This window comes from Vipera ursinii (genome assembly GCF_947247035.1).
Source record: "Vipera ursinii genome assembly, chromosome: Z".
Lineage (NCBI taxonomy): Eukaryota > Metazoa > Chordata > Lepidosauria > Squamata > Viperidae > Vipera > Vipera ursinii.
The window spans coordinates 62,656,301-62,678,794 of record NC_139517.1 but is presented as its reverse complement, the minus strand read 5'-3'; the positions used below and the strand labels follow the sequence as shown (position 1 = coordinate 62,678,794).

Below are 22,494 nucleotides of genomic sequence, written 5' to 3'. Positions count from 1 at the left end.
AGGGCATTTAGGATCGGGTTCAGTAGGCAGAAAATAGACTAAGCCAGGAACATTAATTTCAACCTCTTCTGAGGCGACTATGCGAATAGGGGGAGAATGAAAAAGAGAATCAGTGAAAAGTTCAGAGGGGTTAGAAGCATTAAGAGGAAAAGAAATGTCAGCCTTTGGTGTCGGGCTGGCTGACTGCCCCTCCTCTAGTTTCCCTGCTGGGAGCCAGAAGAGGTGAGGCATTGATTGGCCCAATGGAACCCCTTTTTGCAGCAGGGGCACACCGTTTTTGGTTTAGCTGATTGGTTGCCTGATTTGGAAGCACCTCCACCGGGGGCTCTACATTGAGATTTGAAGTGGCCTGGCTTACCACAGTTAAAGCAATTTCCGCCCAGTTGGGACCCCTTTTGGAGTTCCCCATGGGTAGAAAAGCAAGTGACCATGGCTGATGCCAGTGCTTCCATGGAGTAGGAGGTGGTGCCAATGATGCGGCATTGCTCCAACATTTCCGCCACAGTGACCCCAGGCTTGTTTGCGATAGCCTGAAACACTTTCTGACAATCTTTGTTTGCATTTTCAAAAGCTAATTTGAGCAGAATTTCATTTTGAGCCTGAACGTTGTCAATTTGTCTTTCTATAGCAGTCGTCAAATGACTGATGAAGTCTTGATAACTTTCGTTTGATCCTTGCTGGATCTTAGAAAATGTCTGGGTGAGTGTTCTGCCAGACTCATCAACTTTCCTGAGCGCAGCCATAGCAGCTTGTGTGATTAAAGGAAAGCCAGCTTGGTTCATTCAGAGTTGATTGTCCAGATTTAGGAATTGGCCTGCCCCCAATAGTTGTTCTTTGGTTACATCTTGGGGAAGACCTCTCCCTTCTAAAATTTGGATTTGTTTGGCATATTCTGCTGACCAAACAACGTTTTGAGCTGGGGTTAAAATCATATCAAACAGCATGCGATAAGCAGTGATGGTCATATGAGTGCCAAGGTGACTCAAAACTGTGATCAGGCCGAGAGTGTATTTAGAATGAAGGCCATATTGAGTCACAGCAGCTTTAATGTCCTTAATAGTTTTTGGAGCTAGAGGAGCATAAATAGGTAGTGCAGGTGGAGGTGGTGGTGGGGCAGCAGCGGCTGCCCCATCAGCTGCAGCCCCCCCATCAGCAGCAGTGGGAGCCGCAGCAGCCGCAGCAGCCTGAGGAACTACAAAGGTGACAGGATAGGCAGCACAAGCTTCTAAATCCTCTGGATCTAACATCCCAGAGGCACGAGCTGCAAGCATAGAGTGAACAAAAGGTGCCCTTTGAGTGGGGCGGGGAGGACGGAGATCTGAAGAAGGAGGAGGAGGGAAGGGAGGGGGAGGGAAGGGAGGAGGAGGAGGTTTAGAAATAGTGATGGCAACAAACTCAGAGGCTTTTTCCTCTTGGTTGGGAGCAGAGGGAGGGACAGGCACAGCAGGGTAAAGAGAAGAAGTAGGAGGAAGTTTCTCCGATTTTTCATAGGGTGGGGGCGGCACGGAGAAGGCCAATGTTCCGTCCGTCCCTCCTATCTGGTTAAAACATGCATAGTGGAGAGTTAAACATTCCATTATGATCCTCCACAAGTTTAAAAATTTTACTGGAGCCCTAGGGGTCTCATGAAAATATTCTCCTAATTTGGTCCATGTAGCCAATTTGAGTGATCCCCTTTCAGAATATTTTGGGCATTGTTCCCACACATAAGAAAGAAGCCGAATTAAGTCTCTGTTTTTGACCGGGGAAAGTTGCTTGCCTGTTTTAGAAGCAGCCAATTTCCTGCAATTATCAATTAATTCCCTCAACTCCTGCAGATGCGCTGTCTGTTGTTGAGAGAATTTTCCGCCCATACTCACGAAAAGTCCTGCGTCTAGCGACGGATGAGGATGAGTCGCGGCCACCATCGGGCGAATGAGAATGGACAGCTGAAGACGTAGAATCACATCGGGGTCACCAGTTGCTGGGAACCTGCTGCTTGTGCAGCCGGGTTGAGAATAATTAGCTGCTGGTGATAATTAGCAGCAGGGGCTGCTCCCGCCCAGGGTTGGCGCCCATGAAAGAAGGACACAGAGATCTCTCGGGGTGAGGGCTCCGCTGCTCCTGGGATGAACACCAAACCATGAGGAGCGGTGGACCTCGTTTATTTATAGTATAAGCAACCAATCATGTTTTATTATTGTTCAAATCAACCAATCAGGATTAAATGGTTTTACATTGTGCCAATCCTGCATGATTTAAGTACACACGTATTCTTCTAAACCTATCCTGAAAGGAGACATTGGTGTTAATAGTAGATTCAAATACAGTAATGACCAATCACCTGCAGGAGGCGTCAGAATTTGCCTTATATGGAATAGCCAATGGTGTGAAAGATTCTGTAATTATGCCCTTATATGGCTGTAGCCAATGACATCTCTCCTAGGTTTCTTTGTTTACTTCCTTATTCATGATCCACTGAAGACTTTCCACGGTAGAAAAGTACTAGCCAGCTTCATGTATAGGAACAGAGATCATGGTTATTCCAACAGTTAAGAAGATGGAAGAGCAAATTATTAGAGATGTATATGAAGAATCTTTAAATAAAATCCATCAGTTCATAGATCAGCTATGCTCCAAGGATGTTTAAAAAACTTCTCAAAACTACTTCAGAGATGCAAATATGTGTTACCAAACCACTGAGCCAATTTCACAAATGCAGAGGAGTCAATTGCAATTTTGGAATATAAACCAAGTATTTTCCCTTTAAGGTTAAAGAATCTGAAAGCATACAGTGAATTTTGTTAATATAAATGGTAATAGTTTATAAAGATTATTAAGTGCAAATAGAAATACATATTATTTCCATAGCAAAGAAGATGAAACAGAAATGGTTAAATTGATTGTTTTAATGAAAGAGGAGAATCTATTTAACTATGTTGTTTATTTGGACATTACTTTTGGATTTTGTGCTTGTGATAAAAAAAAATAAAACTTTGATTTTGTTTTTTCCAATTAGATAGATTTGTTGTCACAGAAATGGCTAGTTATATACTAATGTGTTAAAGTAAAAAGTTGAACTGTAATGTTGTTACCTTGTATGTGCTAAAAAGAGATGGATGTCAATGCTCCTTTCTTTTTTCCCTTGTACCTCATATTTTCTTTCCTCCTCTCTTTTTCCTTCCCTTAATATCCTACTTTTATTTTTCTTTGTGTTTTATAAATTGATAAAACAATAAAAAGCATGAGATAAAATTACTCAAGTAAACTATAGACTAGAAATTATAGCAGAACTTTTAAGAAGAGAAGAGTGGACAGCTACTTGTCTGGAATGGTATAACATCTCCTTGCTGAGTGGGGGATTAGACTAGATGACCTCCAAGTTCTCTTCCAATACTGTTATTCTGTTACATTGTTGACTCTTCTGCATGCTTTATATCTTAATTCATGAATGCAGGTATTTTTGTTATGGTAGTATGCCACCAATGTATACATGTTGACAAAGAAACACCACAAAACCCTGAAGATCTACCTGAATTTGTCAAAATGGCAGACAAACAGTTTGCCTTCCAACTACTAAGAGAAAAAGATAAGTTTATGATACTAGGCATTATTAAATTAATAATTAAAGGAGGCTAACTTGTTCATGATCCTTCAAAACATGCCTTTGAATTATCTAAGCTAGGGCAATATAGCATCATTCCCACTGCTTTTAACGGCATCAACTGTTGCTTCCTTTTAAATTCTCAGGCTGATAAGGTAAAATGAGCTTTTTTAAAAAAAACTTATTTTTAATAAAAGATTTAAATACATATTGCAGTACACTTTCTATTGAAAGTTAACATTACTTGCATACTACATCTAATTTCCTCTTTAAAAAGGAAAGTTGTTTGTGACCTTTAAAAACGTAAGTGTCAAAAAATCCATGATCCATCATTATCTCTTCAATCTCCTTCTCTGTCATTGAATGGGGCATTCATTGCACAATACATCAACTTATGCACCTGCCATGTTCAGTCATGAATTATATTAATTCACATAAAGCTAACAAAGATTAATTGCAGTAGTACAGCAGATTGGCACAAGAGGTTTTGCTATTTGGCAATCTCAGAATGCAGGCATTCATTCAACCTTGCTTAATTGTCACTGTTTCATATCTCAACAGGTGTGTGCCCAATCACTGTGAGCATGGAGGGAAGTGTACCCAAACATGGGATAGCTTCAGTTGTACCTGTGATGGAACTGGATACAGTGGAGCCACATGCCATAACTGTAAGTGGGATTTGAGACTTCATGCTGCCACCCATAATGATAATTGGTTTTTATACATATTTTTATTAATCTTTATAATCATGTGCTTAATATTTTATCAGTAACATGTTGTCTGGGTTCCAACATTTAACTTCTTAATACATATTAAGTTCCTTTCTCTCTACCTCGTTTTTCTAGCCAATGATAAAAGGTATCCCATGTTCTAAAATAAACTGAATATTCTTTCTCTTTCATTTTCAGTATCAATCTATCCATTTCTGCACATCATCAATTAATTAATAATACAATATAGTATTCTTATTTTCTGGTAATTTCAAGATATCTTAAATTTAGTAACCAAGATTCCTCCTATTTCAACATGTAATACTTCTTATCTTTTTCTCTTAATATCTATTATCTCATATTTAAACTAGTATTTTTTATTATTACTGCTAAATAAAAACATATTTGTTACATTCATCAATGGATTTTTAGCTTATATATATCTTAATTACCTTTACATTTAAACTTTATAAGCAACTCAATATTCAAATTTAACTATTTACATTTATACTTCTAAGTTTTAAATGACCAAAGTCTTCTTTATCTCAACTCATAACGATATCTAGTATTCAAAGAACACATCTTATCTATTTGAATATATTCTATTTTAATTCTCACGAGTAGGTCAAAACTCCAATTTCTTTCAGTCTTATTCTGGCTTACTTTCTTTGCCAAATTGTCTTCCATGTCCATGCTTTTGAATCATCAAACACGCATTTCTATCACACATTTTTACCCCACAAAGCAGCAATTGCAGAACTTTTATACAGGCTGTTAGATAAGAAAACTCCATGGATCTGGACCAAGGTCCATGAACAAAGTTTTACAAATCTTAAAAAACTGTTATCTAGTGATTCTACCATCACACATTTTATAGAAAATAAGCCTATCTGCATCGTGTGTGATGCATCCCCTTATGGGGTGGGCACTGTATTAAGTCATATAGAGGAAAATGGGGAGCAAAGGCCTATTGCACATTACTCCCAAACTCTGTCCAAAGCAGAAAGGAATTATGCACAAATTGACAAGGAAGCTCTGGCAATTGTGTCAGGAGTAAAAAAAATCCATGATTACCTGTATGGCAGGGAGTTCACCATTTTTACTGATCACAAACCATTGTTGGGGTTGTTCACAACTGACAAACAAACACCACAAATTGTTTCCCCAAGAATGCTGAGGTGGTCCATTTTCCTATCCGCTTATGCTTGCAAACTAGTCCATAAACCGGGAAAGGACATGGGCCATGCAGATGCATTAAGCAGGCTGCCAATGATGAGCAATGACCCAGATCCAGCACCGGCGGAGCAGATCCTACTCATCCAACATCTTTCAGATTGTCCTCTACAGGTGAAGGATATTGCTGCTGGCACCACAGCAGACAAGGTACTGAGCAGGGTCAGCTCATGGGTAGCATCTGGGTGGCAGGACAAGAGCCCAGGGCCGGAATTCCAGGCATATTTTATGAGGAGACATGAGTTGTCTTCTCATAAAGGATGTTTGCTGTGGGGTAGTAGAGTTATTATTCCAGAGAAATTGAGGGAAAGGGTCTTACAATTGTTACACGAGGGGCATCCTGGCATTGTAAGGACAAAGGCATTAGCTAGGAGCTACTAATGGTGGCCTGGTCTTGACAAAGCCATAGAGGAGCAGGTAATGGGGATCTACACGTGCCAGAGGTCAAGGCCAGAACAGCCACAGGCTCCCATTCACAAATGGGAAGCAACTCACACCCCATGGTCTAGGATACACATCGATTATGCTGGGCCTTTTCAGGGGCAATCGTTCCTGGTAGTGGTTGACAGTCACTCTAGATGGCTAGAAGTAGTCCCAGTCTCTAGGATGACCACTGCAAAGACAATTCAAGTGCTGTGGGGACTATTTGCCACTCATGGGTTGCCTGATGTCTTGGTCTCTGATAATGGCCCACAATTCACATCTGCTGATTTCCAGGGATTTACCAGAGCCAACTCAATTAGACACGTCACATCAGCGCCTTTCCACCAGTCGACTAATGGTTTGGCAGAACGAATGGTGAGGACAACCAAGGACGCATTGAGGCGCATCATCAGTGGAGATTGGCATCACCAGTTAGCTCAGTTTCTTTTGGCACAACATACCACTCCATGTACAGCTACGGGCAAGAACCCTGCTGAGTTGCGTTGGGGACGGCGGCTCATTATTAAGTTGGACAGACTACACCCAGACAGAATGTCAGCTCAACAGGAGCAACCAGACACCACAAGAGAATTGCACATTGGTGAAAAGGTTTGGGCCTGGAATCATGGTCTATAGGGCCTACCTGGATCCAGGGGGTGGTAGTGGGCAAAACGGAGCCTGTATCCTACATTGTAGAGGTGTAGGAAGGTCACGTGGTGAGGAGACACATTGACCTGTTGAGGAAGAGATAACCTGAAAAGCCTCAAAATATGTCTCCAGAGCAACATCTGGCCGGTAATCAGGACCCTGATGGCGTCCCAAGGGATGACTACATTGCAGATCCAGTTGCCCTTGCTAATCTGGGTGACCAGAATGCGGGGCAAGCAGTGAAACAGTCAGCAAGGATCCATAGGCCACCGGCATATCTCAAGGACTCTGCACATGTCTAAGATGGCTGCTTGTTGCCTTCTGAGCTCCTAGTGCGGAGCGGTTTTTGGCTTTGCTGGGTTGCCATGGGGCTTTTTTGCCATTGTTTGGGCTTGGTTAGTCGGTGGAGCTACTGGTGGACCGTTGGCGCCCTCCCCTGTCAGGATACAGCTCGGAATGACAGAGGACGGAGGAGGAGAATCCAAAGAGGTTGATTGTTTAGCTCACCAGTGAGAGGACGCTGGTGGCTGGGTGGGGCCGACTTGACTTGACTGTTTCTCTGTATGTCCGAGCCGACCAGAGCTGGGCCGAGTGATCTTGTGCCGGAATTTTGACTCTGCTTGTGCTTGCTTGTTTTGTTGAGACCAGGGTTGTGGCAGGGAAAGGGGGCTTTGATGTCATTTCTCCCCCACCCCTCTGCCACTTGTCGACTTCGGCTCTGTGAGTGTGGTGAACCTGTGGGCATTGTGGTTGCAGCTATGGGGTCTGCTGCTGCTGCTGCTGCTTTCTTCCTGCTGTGAAGGTTGCAGCTGCCCTTGTTGCCATGCCTGAATCCTGTTGTTTTGGGCCCGTCACCATTGTCATTGGGCTGCCTCCCCTTTTTTGGACTTCATCACTTGTCAACACCATTTTGTCATCACTACCTTATGGCTTTTGCTGTCACCACCGTTTATTACTTTACTTTACCCTGATTGTGGCTTTGGGACCTACCACAGGCTGACTGATCTATTATTTCCATCTACTGGCACCCTCCATTGTCCGATGCTACCGCTTCCCTCTGTATGCTACCTTATACTTTTGAAGAACTCTACTCGCTTCTGAGATTCCCCCCTATTGCAGAAGTGTCCATCTATCTTACATAAGATCTCTCTTGATGATGGGTTGTGGGACCCCGAGAGATGGCATGCCTCAAAGAAGAGTCTGAGGGGATATTTATCTAGATTGTTATATAAAATTTTAAGGGGATCTGGGAGGGGGGGTGGCCCAAGGGATCCAGAATGAACTTGGGGGAGTTCAATCCGGACAGCAGTCCAGACCATCGGACGGTCGTGGGGGGCAATAGGGGTTTGGGGGTGGACTCAGCTCCAAGTGAGGAGGGTCTTCCCATTTTGATGGTGATTGGGAGGGGCAGAGAGTGTGGGAGCAGAGGACTTTATTGCTATCGGGGAACGGGCCACTGCTGTCTTCAAGCGGTTGCCTGTTCCTGCCCTCATGGCTCTTCTTGCTCCCCCGGGGGCATAGCAATGCAGGACCCTGGGCTCAGGTTGGTTTATTTCAACGCCAGGTCCATGGCAAACAAGGCTCCCTTCATACATGATCTTATTGAGGAGGAGAATGTGGACCTGGCCTGCATCACAGAGACCTGGTTAGGCAAAGAGGGGGGTTGTCCCCCTCTTGGAACTATGCCCACTGGGCTTCTGGGTGCTTCACCAGCCCTGGGCCCAGGGCAGGGGTGGGGTGGTGGTGGTTATTATTAGGAAGAGTCTTTGTCCACGAGTGGCCACTGTCCCTCAGATAGGCGGGTGTGAGTCTCTCCTTTTGAAGTGGGGTCTTGGAGTTCAGTTGGGCTGATTGATTACATACCTGTCTCCCAGCTGCATGTCATCAGCCCTGCCCAAGCTCCTCGACATCCTGCCTGGGTTGACGATTAAGTTCCCTAGGCTTATAGTTCTGGGGGATTTCAATCTGCCTTCCACAGGTGAGGCATCTGAATTGGCTCGGGAGTTCATGGCTTCCATGACAGCCATGGACCTGACTCAAGTAATTCAAGACCTGACCCATAATGGAGGGCACACACTCGACCTGGTTTTTATCTCTGGACAGTGGATTAATGATCTGGGTAGCGGGGATTTAACCATCCAACCCTGTCATGGTCCAATCATTTTCTTCTCTGGCTAGACCTCCAATACGTCACCCCCCGCCACTGGGAGGTGGAACCAACCAGGTGGTTCTGCCCTAGGCACCTGATGGACCCTGAGAGGTTCCAGACAGAGCTTGGGACATTTCCTGCTTCCCTTGCCCACAACTCTGCTGAGGCCCTAGTGGTAGCCTGGGATAGGGCTGCTGCTGGGGCCTTGGATCGAGTTCTGCCTTTGCGGCCTCTGACCCAGCGCAGATCCCAGGTGGCCCCCTGGTTTACCGAGGAGCTCCTGGAGATGAAGCACCAGAAAAGATGCCTAGAAAGCTGTTGGAGGTCCAGCAGATACGAATCTGATCAAACATGGCTAAGAACTTGTCTTAAGTCTTACCTAGGGGCAATGGAAGCGGCAAAGCATGTTTACTTTTCCAGTCTCATTGCATCTGCAGATAACCACCCAGCTGTCCTGTTTAGAGTGACCCACTCACTGTTAAATCAGCAACCGAGGAATGACCCCTTGCATTGTAGGGATGAGGAATTTGTACAGTATCTGCAGGACAAAATCGCTCAGATCCAGACTGGTTTGGACTCTGACTGGGTGGAATCTGGTGGAATGGAGAGGACAAGTCTTGGTTATACTATTTGGGGTGAGCTTGACCCTGTTTCTTTGGATGATGTGGACAAGATTACGCGTAGACTGAGCGCTACAACTTGTCTATTGGACCCATCTCCCTCCTGGCTGGTTTTGCTGCTGGAGAGGTGACAGGGGGCTAGCTCCAGGCAGTTGTCAACGCTTCACTGATGGAGGGTGTCTTCCCCTCCACCTTAAAAGAGGCGGTGGTGAGGCCCCTTCTCAAGAAGCCTGCTCTGGCCCCAGCCTCCTTGAATAACTATCGTCCTGTCTCCAACCTTCGCTTTGTAGCGAAGGTTGTTGAGAGTGTTGTGGCGTGTCAGCTTCCACAATTCCTGGATGAAGCAGACTATCTGGACCCATGCCAGTCCAGTTTCAGGTCTGGGTACAGCATGGAAATGGTATTGGTCACACTGGTAGATGATCTCTGGCAGGCCCAGGACAGGGGCTGTTCCTCTGTCCTGGTCCTATTCAGCGGCTTTTGATACCATTGACCATGGTATCCTGCTGCAATGGCTTGAGGGGTTGGGAGTGGGAGGCACTGTTTTACGGTGGTTCTCCTCCTACCTCTCAGGCCACTTGCAGTTTGTATTGGCAGGGGGGCAGAGATCTACCCCGAGGCCCCTCACTTGTGGGGTGCCTCAGGGGTCGGTTCTCTCCCCCCTCCTGTTTAACATTTATATGAAGCTGCTGGGTGAGATCATCCGTGGCTTTGGGGTGAGGTATCACCAATATGCAGATGATACCCAGTTGTTCATCTCCACCCCAAACCAACCCAATGATGACCTTGATGTGATGTCCCGGTGCCTGGAGGCGGTGCAGGTCTGGATGGGAAGGAACAGGCTCAGGCTGAACCCCTCCAAAACCGAATGTCTGTGGATACCATCATCTCATATTGTCCAACATGTTCTTTTGATGGGGGGGAGGTATTGCCCCCCTCTGAAAGGCCTCTCAACTTGGGTGTCCTCCTGGATTCATGGCTTAACTTAGAGGATCATCTAACTGCTGTGACCAGGGGGACCTTCACACAGGTTCACCTGGTGTGCCAGTTGTGCCCCTTTTTGGACCGAGATGCCCTATGCACAGTCACCCATGCCCTTGTCACTTCTCGCCTGGATTACTGCAACACTCTCTACATGGGGCTGCCCTTGAAGTGCACCCGGAGGCTTCAGCTGGTGCAAAATGTGGCCACGCAGGTGCTTATGGGAGTTTCTCGATACTCCACTCCTGCATGAGCTGCACTGGCTTCCGGTTGTCCTCTGGGTGCGATTCAAGGTGCTTTTAAAGCCCTACATGGCTTAGGCCTGGGGTACTTGCGAGACCACCTGCTGCCATTATCAACCTCCCATCGCCCGGTTCGCTCCCACAGAGTCGGCCTCCTCAAGGTGCCGTCAGCTAAGCAATGCCGGCTGGCAACCCCCAGGGGGAGAGCCTTCTCTGTGGGTGCACCGACCCTCTGGAATGAACTGCCCCCGGAGCTGAGGATGGCCCCTGACCTTCGGTCCTTCCGCTGTGACCTGAAGACATGGATGTTCCAACAATCGAGCCTGGACTGACTGTAGTTTTAAATTTGGTTTTACTGGGTCTATTGTTATGTATTTACTTCATTGTTTAATTCTTTTTTAAATTTTGTATTTTATGTTTTTAGCTTTTTATTGTTGTGAGCCTCCCTGAGTCCTTAGGGCAGGGGTCAGCAACCTAAAACAGTGAAAGAGCCACTCGGAACTGGTTCCCTCACAAAAGGAAACACTGGGAGCTGCAAAAAATGTGTGCACATGCGCGTACCCTGGTTTGACTGAAGAGTGGAGCCAAGGCGAGATATGCACCTACCCTGCATATTTGAATTGATTGGTTGAACTTTTTTAGTCCCACTTTTTTTTTGGACTGCACATGGCAGAGGACTGGGAGCCGCAGGAGACGGCCGCGGGTTGCAGATCTGTGCCTTAGGGAGAAGGGCGGCATATAAATTTAATAAATTCAAATTCAATTCAAATTGAGGCTAGGGTAATATAAACAAAACCAAGCTCAACACTGCAGGTTTTATTCCATTAGTTGTTTATTGTTCCCATTAATTAAATTATTATTTGTTTTTTTGTATGGGGGAAGGGGTGTTATGTATATATAGTATGTATATAGGAGATGTTCACAGAGATAGCCACTGACACCACCAGGTGGCAAGGTGCCCTGTCAGGATTGGCAGGGCAGTCTTTGGTGGGAAATCCGGACAATGGGATTGTTTCCAAGTATACCTGGCTAGGTACATAAGAGGGGCAGTTGCCCCTTTGTTTGCCAAGTCTGTGCCCTGGAGGAGTGCTGAGTGGAGAATGTTATATCTGACTCTGAAGAAAGCTATTCTTCGTTTTGGGAATTTCAGATCATTTACTGTAGATATCTTGCCGGTTCCCACACCCCTGTTTGATTCTATCCGTACTGTGGAGAGGCAACCTATTTAGTTCTTGGAACTCCATGTCCTTCATTCTATTGATTACTACTTGCTTTGCTTGGTCAAAGCCTAGGGGCATTAAGAATACTGATGAGAACCCAAAAGAGTCCAGCTTGTGATCTATCACCTGTTTCCAGGGGGAGGGGAAGTTGTCAGTCAACACTAGTGGGGACAGTCCCTCTGGAAAGAAATGCATTTTAAGCCAATGAATGATCATTATCTTCCAGGCTCTTACCTGAATTTGAGGCATGCCTGTCTCAATTCTTAACTGGGCATTTGGAGTTCCTTTGGGTGCAGCTAAGATGGCTCACAGGAATTTGGTTTGTATGGTTTCTAGCAAGTTTTTCTTTGCAAGGATTCCTGTTTGTGCCCCATATAGAATTTGCACCAATGTTTTGGCCTTGAAAAGTTTTAAGGGAGCAGATACTAATTGACCTCCGTCTGTATAAAAGAAATGTTTAATTGCAATTGAAGACCTATTGGCTGCTTGCAATGTATGATTCAGGTGTGCCTTTCATATCCCTTGCAAGTGGAAAACCACCCCAAGGTATCTAAATGTTGTAACCTGTTCTAAACAATGTCCTTCTATTTTCCAGGTGTATTGACTGGGTCTTTTAGCAAAAAACTAAAATTTTTGATTTATCCAAGTTAAGGACCAACTTGTTCTGTCTGCAATAGCCAAGTGTTACCCTAATTGCTTTCTTCAGTCCTACAGGAGTTTGTGACATAATAGCAGCATTGTCAGCATATAGGAGAATCAGGATTTTGCATTATGCTAGGTTAGGCGGATTCAGATCAGGGTTCTGTAAGAGATCGATCATTGGGTTGATATACAAGTTAAAAAGAGAGGGGGACAGGATGCCATAACCCTTTTTGTACCCTTACTGGGCCGGTTAAAGTCCCTTGAGGATTACACCTCACTTTCAAGGTGGAATTAGCATACAGGGACCAAAGGGATTTGGTCCAAACTAATTTTGCTCTCCTTAGTTACAGAATATTATTCCCAGGCATATATCAGTACCTGATTAGTTGTGGGTAGGGGGAATTTCCCCAATCCTCTGGTGATGTGCCAAAAAAGGGATGCATTTTTTGTCCTGACTGATGCAATTAGTCTGTGCCAAGACTCCTTCAGAGCCACACTTTCCTTTCCTTTTAGAAGTGTCTTATATTGTGCCTTCAACTGCTTTAAGTAGTGAGCATGATCCTCAGAAGGGGCATTTTTACGCAAGAAAAGAAAGGTACCCAAAAAGAGAAGCCACCTTCTTGGTGGTTGGTGGTTGGTGATTGAATTATAAGGGATGTAAATTTAGGAAAGGATACAGAAGTTTCAAAAGAGGTCAGGTGTCTTCCAGGTGCTACTGCCAGTAGGGACAAGAAGCATATTTTCAAAATAGTCAACAATGCCAGCAAAGACTGTGATATGGATGCTATTGTACATCTTGGCACTAATGATCTGTCCCAAAACGACGTACTCTCTGTGCAGAATGATTTCCAGAGCTTGGGGCAGAAACTCAGCAGAATAGGCTGTAGGCTCACTTTTTCAGAGGTCTTACCAGTGTATAAGGAGCAAAATGGAAAAGGCCAGCATATAGCAGAATTTAATATGTGGCTAAAGGAGTGGTAGCAACTAAAACCATCCCAAAGAAAAAAAATGCAAGAAAGCAAAATGGCTGTCTGAGGAAGCTTTGCAAATAGCTGAGGAAAGGAGGGAAGCAAAAGGCAAGGGAGAAAAAGAAAGATATGCCCAATTGAATGCAGAATTCCAGAGAATAGCTACAAGAGATAAGAATGCCTTCTTAAATGAACAGTGCAAAGAAATAGAAGAAAACAATAGAATAGGGAGGACCAGAGATCTTTTCAAGAAAATTGGAGAGATGAAAGGAACGTTTCATGCAAAAATGGGCATGATAAAGGACCAAAATGGCAGGGACCTAACAGAGGCAGAAGAGATTAAGAAGAGGTGGCAAAATTACACAAAAGAACTATACAAGAATGAGCTTAACGTCCCTGATAATCACAATGAGGTGGTCACTGACCTCGAGCCAGACATCCTAGAATGTGAAGTGAAGTGGGCCTTAGAAAAGCTGAGCAACAACAAAGCTAGTGGAGGTGACAGTATTCCAGCTGAGCTATTCAAAATCTTAAAAGACAATGCAGTAAAAGTGCTACACTCAATTTGCCAGCAAATTTGGAAAACTCAACAGTGGCCACAGTTTACATTCAGTTTACATTCCAATTACAAAGAAAGGCAGTGCCAAAGAATGTTCAAACTATTGCACCATTGCACTCATTTCTCATGCTAGTAAAGTTATGCTTAAAATTCTACAAGCTAGACTCCAGCAGTATGTGGATCGAGAACTACCAGAAGTACAGGCAGGATTTCGAAGAGGCAGAGGAACTAGAGATCAAATTGCTAACATACGCTGGATCATGGAGAAAGCTAGAGAGTTCCAGAAAAACATCTACTTCTGCTTCATTGACTATGCTAAAGCCTTTGATTGTGTGGATCATAACAAACTGTGGCAAGTCCTTAAAGAGATGGGCATACCAGACCATCGTATTTGTCTCTTGAGAAACCTATATGCGGGCCAAGAAGCAACAGTGAGAACTGGACACGGAACCACTGATTGGTTCAAAATTGGGAAAGGAGTCTGGCAAGGCTGTATACTGTCGCCTTGCCTATTTAACTTATATGCAGAGCACATCATGAGAAAGGCAGGGCTAGATGAATCAAAAGTTGGAATTAAGATTGCCGGAAGAAACATCAACAACCTAAGATATGCAGATGATATCACTCTAATGGCAGAAAGTGAAGAAGAACTAAAGAGCCTCTTGTTGCGGGTGAAGAAGGAGAGTGCAAAACTTGGGTTGAAACTAAACATTAAGAAAACCAAGATCATGGCATCTGGCCCTCTCAATTCCTGGCAAATAGATGGGGAAGAAATGGAGGTAGTGACAGATTTTATTTTCCTGGGCTCCAAGATCACTGCAGATGGGGACTGTAGTCAAGAAATTAAAAGACACTTGCTCCTCGGGAGGAAAGCCATGGCAAATCTAGACAGCACACTAAAAAGCAGACATCACCCTGTCAACAAAAGTGCGTATAGTCAAGGCCATGGTCTTTCCAGTTGCAATGTATGGCAGTGAAAGTTGGACCATAAGAAAGTCTGAGCGCCAAAGAATTGAAGCCTTTGAACTATGGTGCTGGAGAAGACTCCTGCGAGTCCCTTGGACTGCAAGGCGATCAAACCGGTCAGTCCTAGAGGAGATCAACCCTGACTGCTCTTTAGAAGGCCAGATCCTGAAGCTAAAACTCAAATACTTTGGCCACCTAATGAGAAGGAAGGACTCACTGGAGAAGAGCCTAATGCTGGGAAAGATTGAGGGCAATAGAAGAAGGGGACGACAGAGAATGAGGTGGCTGGATGGAGTCATTGAAGCAGTAGGTGTGAGCTTAAATGGACTCCAGAAGATGGTAGAGGACAGGAAGGCCTGGAGGAACATTGTCCATAGGGTCGCGATGGGTCGGACACGACTTCGCAAATAACAACAACAACAACAAAATGATAACTAATCATACTTACTATTGTTATCTATTAGTATATTAATTATGGTTAGCTAAATATATGTACCCTGACAATATTCTGTTTGCTAAATATTGAAAATGTTAATGGGGGATAACCCCAATGTTTACCCCAACCCTGTCCTAATCCCAACCTCGATCCCAACCCCACCCTAAACCCCAACCCTATTTTTTTCCTAATCCTATAAAATCCAATAAAATTCTTTTAAAAAAATTTAGGTGGGATATGTAGATTTTAACTGTCTTCCTAATTTCTTCAGTTTCTAGCTGGAAGGCTCCAACCTTCATGAAGGGATTATTACATTTGCATTTCTAAAAGCTGGTTTCTGCTGAGTTTATTTATTTATTTATTTATTTATTTATTTATTTATTTATTTATTTGTTTGTTTGTTTGTTTGTTTTTATAAACCGCCCTTCTCCCGAGGGACTCGGGGCGGTGTACAGAATAAGGTAGGTATACAGAATGAACAATAGTGGAAAAAAACAATAGTAAAAAACAAACTGGGACCCCAATTAGAGATATCAGGCCAGGCCGGACTGCTGGAACAGGTAAGTTTTTAAGTCGCGCCGGAAGGTGCGGAGGTCGGGGGCCATCCGGATTTCGGTTGGTAAGCTGTTCCAGAGGGCTGGCGCACCCACTGAGAATGCCCTCCCCCTGGGGGCCACCAGCCAACATTCCTTGAGCGGTGGCACCCTGAGGAGGCCCTCTCTGTGGGAGCGCACAGGACGGTGGGGTGCTGACATTGGCAGAAGGTGCTCCCGTAGGTAGTCCGGACCCATGCCATGTAGGGCTTTGTATGTCATTGTTAGCACCTTGAACTTCACACGGAAGGCAACTGGAAGCCAGTGCAGCACACGGAGGAGAGGTGTGATATGGGAGTATCGGGAGGCTCCCAAGAGTGTCCGTGCCGCTGCACTTTGCACCAGTTGAAGCTTCAGAGTGGATCTCAAGGGCAGCCCCATGTAGAGAGCGTTACAGTAGTCTAGGCGAGAGGTCACAAGAGCATGGGTGACTGTACGTAAGGCATCCAGGTCCAGATAAGGCCATAATTGGCGAACTAGTCGAACCCGGGAGAAGGCCCCCTTGGTCACAGCTCCTATGTGATCTTCCAGGGAGAGCTGCGAGTCTAGGAGGACACCCAGGTTGCGGGCCCTATCAACAGGGGGTAGTAACTTGTCCCCGATGTTAAGGGATGGGATGTTCTGAGTATCCTGGCTTGCCGGTACGTACAGCCATTCAGTCTTGTCCGGGTTCAGTTGAAGCCTGTTCCTCCCCATCCATTCCCGGACCACTTTCAGGCAGCGGGACATCACGTCGAGGGCATCACTGATGTTGTTTGGAGTTGAGATGAAAAGCTGGGTGTCATCAGCATACTGATGGTACCCTACTCCAAAGCTGCGAATGATCTCGCCCAGCGGTTTCATGTAGATGTTGAACAGGAGAGGCGAGAGGACCGACCCCTGAGGGACTCCGCAAGCGAGAGGCCTCGGGGTCGACCTCTGTCCCCCTGCCAGCACCGACTGCGAGCGACCCTGGAGAAAAGAGGAGAACCAACGCAGAACCGTGCCTCCCACTCCCAGTCCCCTGAGGCGTCGCAGCAAGATACCATGGTCGATGGTATCGAAAGCCGCCGAGAGGTCTAATAAGACTAGGACAGAGGAATGGCCCCTGTCCCGGGCTCTCCAGAGATCATTTATCAGAGTGACCAATGCCGTCTCCGTGCTGTAGCCCGGCCTGAAGCCCGATTGGTATGGGTCTAGATAAACCGCTTCATCCAGGATCTGAGGGAGTTGGTGCGCCACCACGCTCTCAACAACCTTCGCAAGGAAGCGAAGATTGGAGACTGGACGAAAGTTATTCAATGAGGATGGGTCCAAGGTGGGCTTCTTGAGGAGAGGTCTCACCACCGCCTCCTTCAAGGTGGTGGGGAAGTGACCCTCACTCAGAGAAGCGGAGATGACCGCCAGGAACCAGCCTCGTGTCCCCTCTCGAGCTGCATATGCCAGCCAGGAAGGGCACGGGTCCAGTAAGCATGTGGAGGAGCTCAACCTCCTCATAATCCTGTCCACTTCCTTAGGAGTCACAGGATCAAATTCCTCCCAGATGACGTCGACAAGACTGTCCATGCCTTGTTGTTCCAGCTCAGCCCAGTTGGAGTCCAGGCTGGTTCGAATCCGAGCAATTTTATCCAGCAGATATTGACCGAATTCCTCGGCTCGACCCTGCAAGGGTTCCTCCCTCACCTCTTGGTTCAGTAGGGAGCGAGTCACCCTGAACAAGGCAGCCTTGCGATTATCTGTGGACGCGATGAGGGTGGAAAAGTAGTTGGATTTTGCCACCCTTATCGCAGCGAGATAAGACCTGGTGAGGATTCTTAATCGCAATCGGTCGGAGTTGTCTGGTTGGGGGAGGGTGTGTGGAGAAATGTCTGCCTTTTTAAAGATCTTCATTATTTCTTTGGGGAAATATATTCTGACTTTTTAATATTCCCCAAACTATTTCTTTCTCTGAATTCTTCCCACAAACATGACCCCCTCTTCCTTGTGACAGCTCCTCAAATACTGTAATACTTCTATCATATCTCCCATATTTCTTCTTTTCTTTAGACTAGCCAAACCCAAGTCTTGCAACCTTTCTTCATATGTTTTAGTCTCCAGTCCTTTGATCATCTTAGTTGCTCTTCTCTTTTTTTTTCCAAACTCTCAACATCTTGTTTGTTATATGGCGACCAAAATTGGCTGCAGTATTCCAGGTGTGGTCTTACTAGGGTTTTATAAAATGGTAATAATACTTCGCGTGATCTTGATTCTATGCCTCTGTTTATACAACCCAGGATTGTATTAACTTTTTTGGTTGCTGCTGCACACTGCTGGCTCATAGTCGTGTGATTGTCCACTAGGACTCCAAGGTCCCTTTCACAGTTATTGTTTTTAAGCCAGGTCTCACCCAATCTGTATTTGTACTTTTGATTTTTCCTGCCTAGATATAAAACTTTGCTTTTCTCCACACTGAAACTCATTTTGTTGGATAGGATCCACTGTTCAAGTTTGTTGAGATCTTTTTGGATCCTGAGTTCGTCTTCTGGGGTGTTGGCTACTCCTGTCAATTTGGTGTCATCTGCAAATTTGATGAGGTCCTCTTCAATTCCTTCTTCTAAGTCATTTATGAAAATATTGAAGAGTACTGGGTCTAAGACAGAACCTTCTGCTACCCCACTGCTTACTTCTCTCCATGTGGATGCAGTGCCATTGAGGACTACTTATTGAGTGCGGTTTGCCAGCCAGCTAAAGATCCATCTTGTGGTGATGTTGTCTATTCCACTGTTTTCTAGCTTACCAAGGAGTAGCTTGTGGTCTACTTTGTCAAATGCCTTACTGAAATCTAAGTATATTACGTCCACAGCATTTCACTGGTCTACTAGTTTAGTCACTTTATCAAATAATGAAATAAGTTTGGTTTTGCATGATCTGTTTTTAACAAACCCATGCTTGATACTAGTCATAACTTTATTTGCTTCTAGTTGTTTGCAGACCTGTTTTTTGCTTATCTTTTCTAGGATCTTCCCAGATATTGATGTTAAACTGATTGGTCTGTAGTTTTCTGGATCCACTTCCCCCCCCCCCCTTTCTTGAAGATTGGAAAAGGGCTGACGTGGTTCAGCCCTTTTCCAATCCTCAGATACTTTCCCGGTGCTCCAAGATTTATGAAAGATGTGGTGCAATGGTTCTGAGATAACATCTGCCAGTTCCTTCAGAACTCTGGGATGTAATCTGTTGGGTCCTGGTGATTTATACTCAGCAAGGTCTGATAGTTTTTTTGGTTTTTTTTTACTATTTTCTTGCTTATTTTAATTTTTCTTTCTAGTTTGTCTTTTGTCTAATGGTTTTTTTGGTATGTTGGGCTACAGTTTCTTTTTGTGTCAAGATTGATGCAAAGTATGAGTTAAGCAGCTCTGCTTTCTCCCTGTTGCCTATTATTTCCTTGCCATCTTCTCTCTTTAGTGGGCCTACAGTTTCCTTGACTTTTTTCTTGTTGTTAATATGTTGGAAGAAACTTTTTTTAATAACCTTGATTTCTGTTGCAAGTCTTTGTTTGTTCTGAGCCTTTGCTTTCCTGAATTTATCATTGCATGTTCTGGATATCTGCTGATAATCGGCCTTACTTATGTGCCCCTTTTTCCATTTTTTGTATTTATTCTTTTTGTCTTTCAGTTTATCAGAGGAATCTTTGTGCAGCCATGCTGGTTTCTTCTTGAATTTCTTGTTTTAATTTTTTCAGTGGTATTGTGCTGGTCTGGGTTTTTATGATTGCATTTTTCAGGGTTTCTCATGCTTCTTGGGTTGTTTTTCCCCTTTAGGATTTTCATGTATGGGGTCTTTCCTAGATTCTCTCTCAATTTGTTAAAGTCAGCTCTTTTGAAGTTTAAGTTTGGATTGTTTTCTATTGCTAGTGTTTGCATTATATTAAATTCCAGTACGACATGGTCAATTTATCCAAGGTTCTGGCAATTTAAATTCCCTCTATCACTTCTTATTTGTAAGGATTAAGTCCAGTATACCTTTATGTCTAGTTCCCTCCTTTACTTTTTGCATGACAATGTTGTCAGCTAGGTTGGTTAGGAATCTGTTCGATCTCCCGCTTGCTGCAGCGATTCAATATGGTCTATCAGAATTCAAAATCTTCATAAATAAAAGACTACTAAATCTTGCCTACAAAACTCCAGACAGTGTAGGTTATTAATTAAACAAATCCTACTTAAGGGGTATGTGCAAATTCAACCATAATTCTCATTGAAAAACGTATGTAGCTAGCTGTTATTTTTTCTTATTTAAAATTGTAGTGATTTAAATCATATTTTCTACCAATATTCATACCTTTTCACTCTAAACTACAATAGTTAAAATTGTTATGAAATAAAACCTTTTGACTTTCAATAAAGCTGTTTGGCTTCCATACTCAGATTGAGCTGCCAGACTGAAATATTTTGTGGTAGCTCAATTTCATCTCCACTTGTCAATCATCCTCTTTACTATCTGCAATATCAAAGGCACATTCATCTTTATCACTCTGATGACAGTTTTTCCTAACCTTGTCTTCATTACCACAAACGTTAATGGCCTTTTTTCTCAACAACATGATTAAGTCCAAAGTCATTTCAGAGGTGTTTTGTCAGCTGCCTATCTTCCTTTTTTTAATATTTCATGCTTGCTTTTTAATTTGGTGTATGTTTCGACAGGGCATACTGAATATTACATCAGGAATTGGAATGTTTTATGAGCTTGTAACATGGAACAGAAAGGAGAGAATGATAACTGGGAGATTATATATACACAGGGAAACTGTCTTTTCATTCTGAAAATGTTTGAATTAACTTTGAACCTTATAAAATATGCACTTTTTCTTTTTTATAAATATTTTATTAATTTCTATTTTTACAATCAAGTGCCTAATAGACAACATGATGACTGAGACCATTAGTGATTCCGTGGTACATGTAAGCTTCTTTAAACTAAATCCAGTATTGCACCCTCCAGTACATACTCTCTTCTTCTGGTAATAGACATTTTTCCATATTAAGCAAATATAATTCTTATTGTTATAAGTAAACATACAATTGCCTGTCAAAATTTGTTACATTTTTCTAATAGTGTCAATAATATCAGTTTAGAATATCTTTTCTAACCAAAACATATCTTAATTGCATTTGCACTCAATATCCATTTATTCAGTCTATATCCTATTTTTGTTTTTTTCAATTTTAATTTCCCATCCATGTTCAAAATATCCCAATCATTTATAATTTCAGGACAAGTTATGTTTATGTAACTAAAAGCTTTCCTTATTCAAAGTTCTTAACATATTCTAATTTCCTTTTTCATACCAAGATATGATACTATGATTACAAATCCTATTTGTCTAGTTATAATAATACTTCTATTTCTAGCAATCTATTTTTAACCATATCCAAACATCTAATTGGTAATATAAGATCCCCTCTGATAGGTCAAAGCTTTTATTTTCTTCAGTCTTACTCTTTTGCTTTCTTCCAAGAAAGCTAACTTTCCAAGTCAGTGCATTTGGATGATCAAATAATTCTTCCTCTATTTTTCTGTATTTTTCTGTACTAGCCTTCTTAAAACTCTCCTATAATATAAATATAAATATAAATAAAGTTCTTTTTTTCTGTCCAATGAGAAATATATCCTTTCTGTCCAGGGAGAAAAAAAGAATCATTAAAGCTTGTTTAACAGTCACGATTTATAAGCCAAAGTGTTTCATCATATCAGGCAGTAGTATATGTTTCTTCTACAGAAAAATAGTTCCATAATACAGTTCTGAATCAGTGTTTGTGTTCACAGTTCAGACAGACCAATTTTAAAATAATATTATCACCTGTGCCACATAGATAAGCCGCCTCCAAGTCTGTTCCTTTTTCTGAGATGCAGTTCTCAATAATAAAAGCTTCAAGGGCAGCCAAAGTCTTATCTAGCTCTGGGCTTCGAGCCAGGTTTTTTTTAGACATAAATAAATTGTAGTGCCATAAGTTACCACTAGATGTCATCAATGCCATTTTTCAGTTTTTCAATTCACCACTTTCCTGAGGGAATGGAGTAGAAATTCCCTTTCACTCCTCGGGGGGAGGGGAGTGCTTTGGGCAGAATTTCAGGAAGAAGTCTTAAAGTCATAAAGAGAGGCTTAGATCTCACCCAGTTTCCTCCATGTTGCTGATGTCTTCCTTTGACAGCAGCTTCTGACTGGTTATGTGAATGTAGCCAGTCTTTCCCCCACCAGTTTGGAGGGCTTCCTCAGATCAAACAGGAGGCCTGCCGCCCACCCACCCCCAATCAATGAGGGTCCCCTCCTTGCTTTCTGCCTCTATGGGGTGACTTTAGATCTTTTCCGGGGTCCCCCAGCAGGGCAAAATCAAACACAGAAAATCTTCCTGTGTCTGCATAGCCATGACACCAAAACTAGAAGCAGATATGCACTTTTTACATGACATTCGCCATATAATTCATTCCTAGTTTAGAAGAATAGATACAGGAAGATGATTGCAAATATATCATAATCGTATGAAGAAAATATCCTGGCCACATGATTT

At 43.5% G+C, this 22,494-nt stretch overlaps 1 protein-coding gene across 1 annotated transcript in view; it reads left to right on the top strand.

Moving 5' to 3' along the window:
- CNTNAP2 (contactin associated protein 2) overlaps positions 1 to 22,494 on the top strand; it is a gene marked incomplete at its 5' end in the record, with an annotated part of 1,430,381 nt that overhangs the window by 914,359 nt on the left and 493,528 nt on the right. Inside the window, one exon of the mRNA XM_083378276.1 lies at positions 4,145 to 4,251. Within this exon, the coding sequence (XP_083234402.1) occupies positions 4,145 to 4,251 (107 nt within the window). The remainder of the gene's footprint in view (positions 1 to 4,144; positions 4,252 to 22,494) is intronic.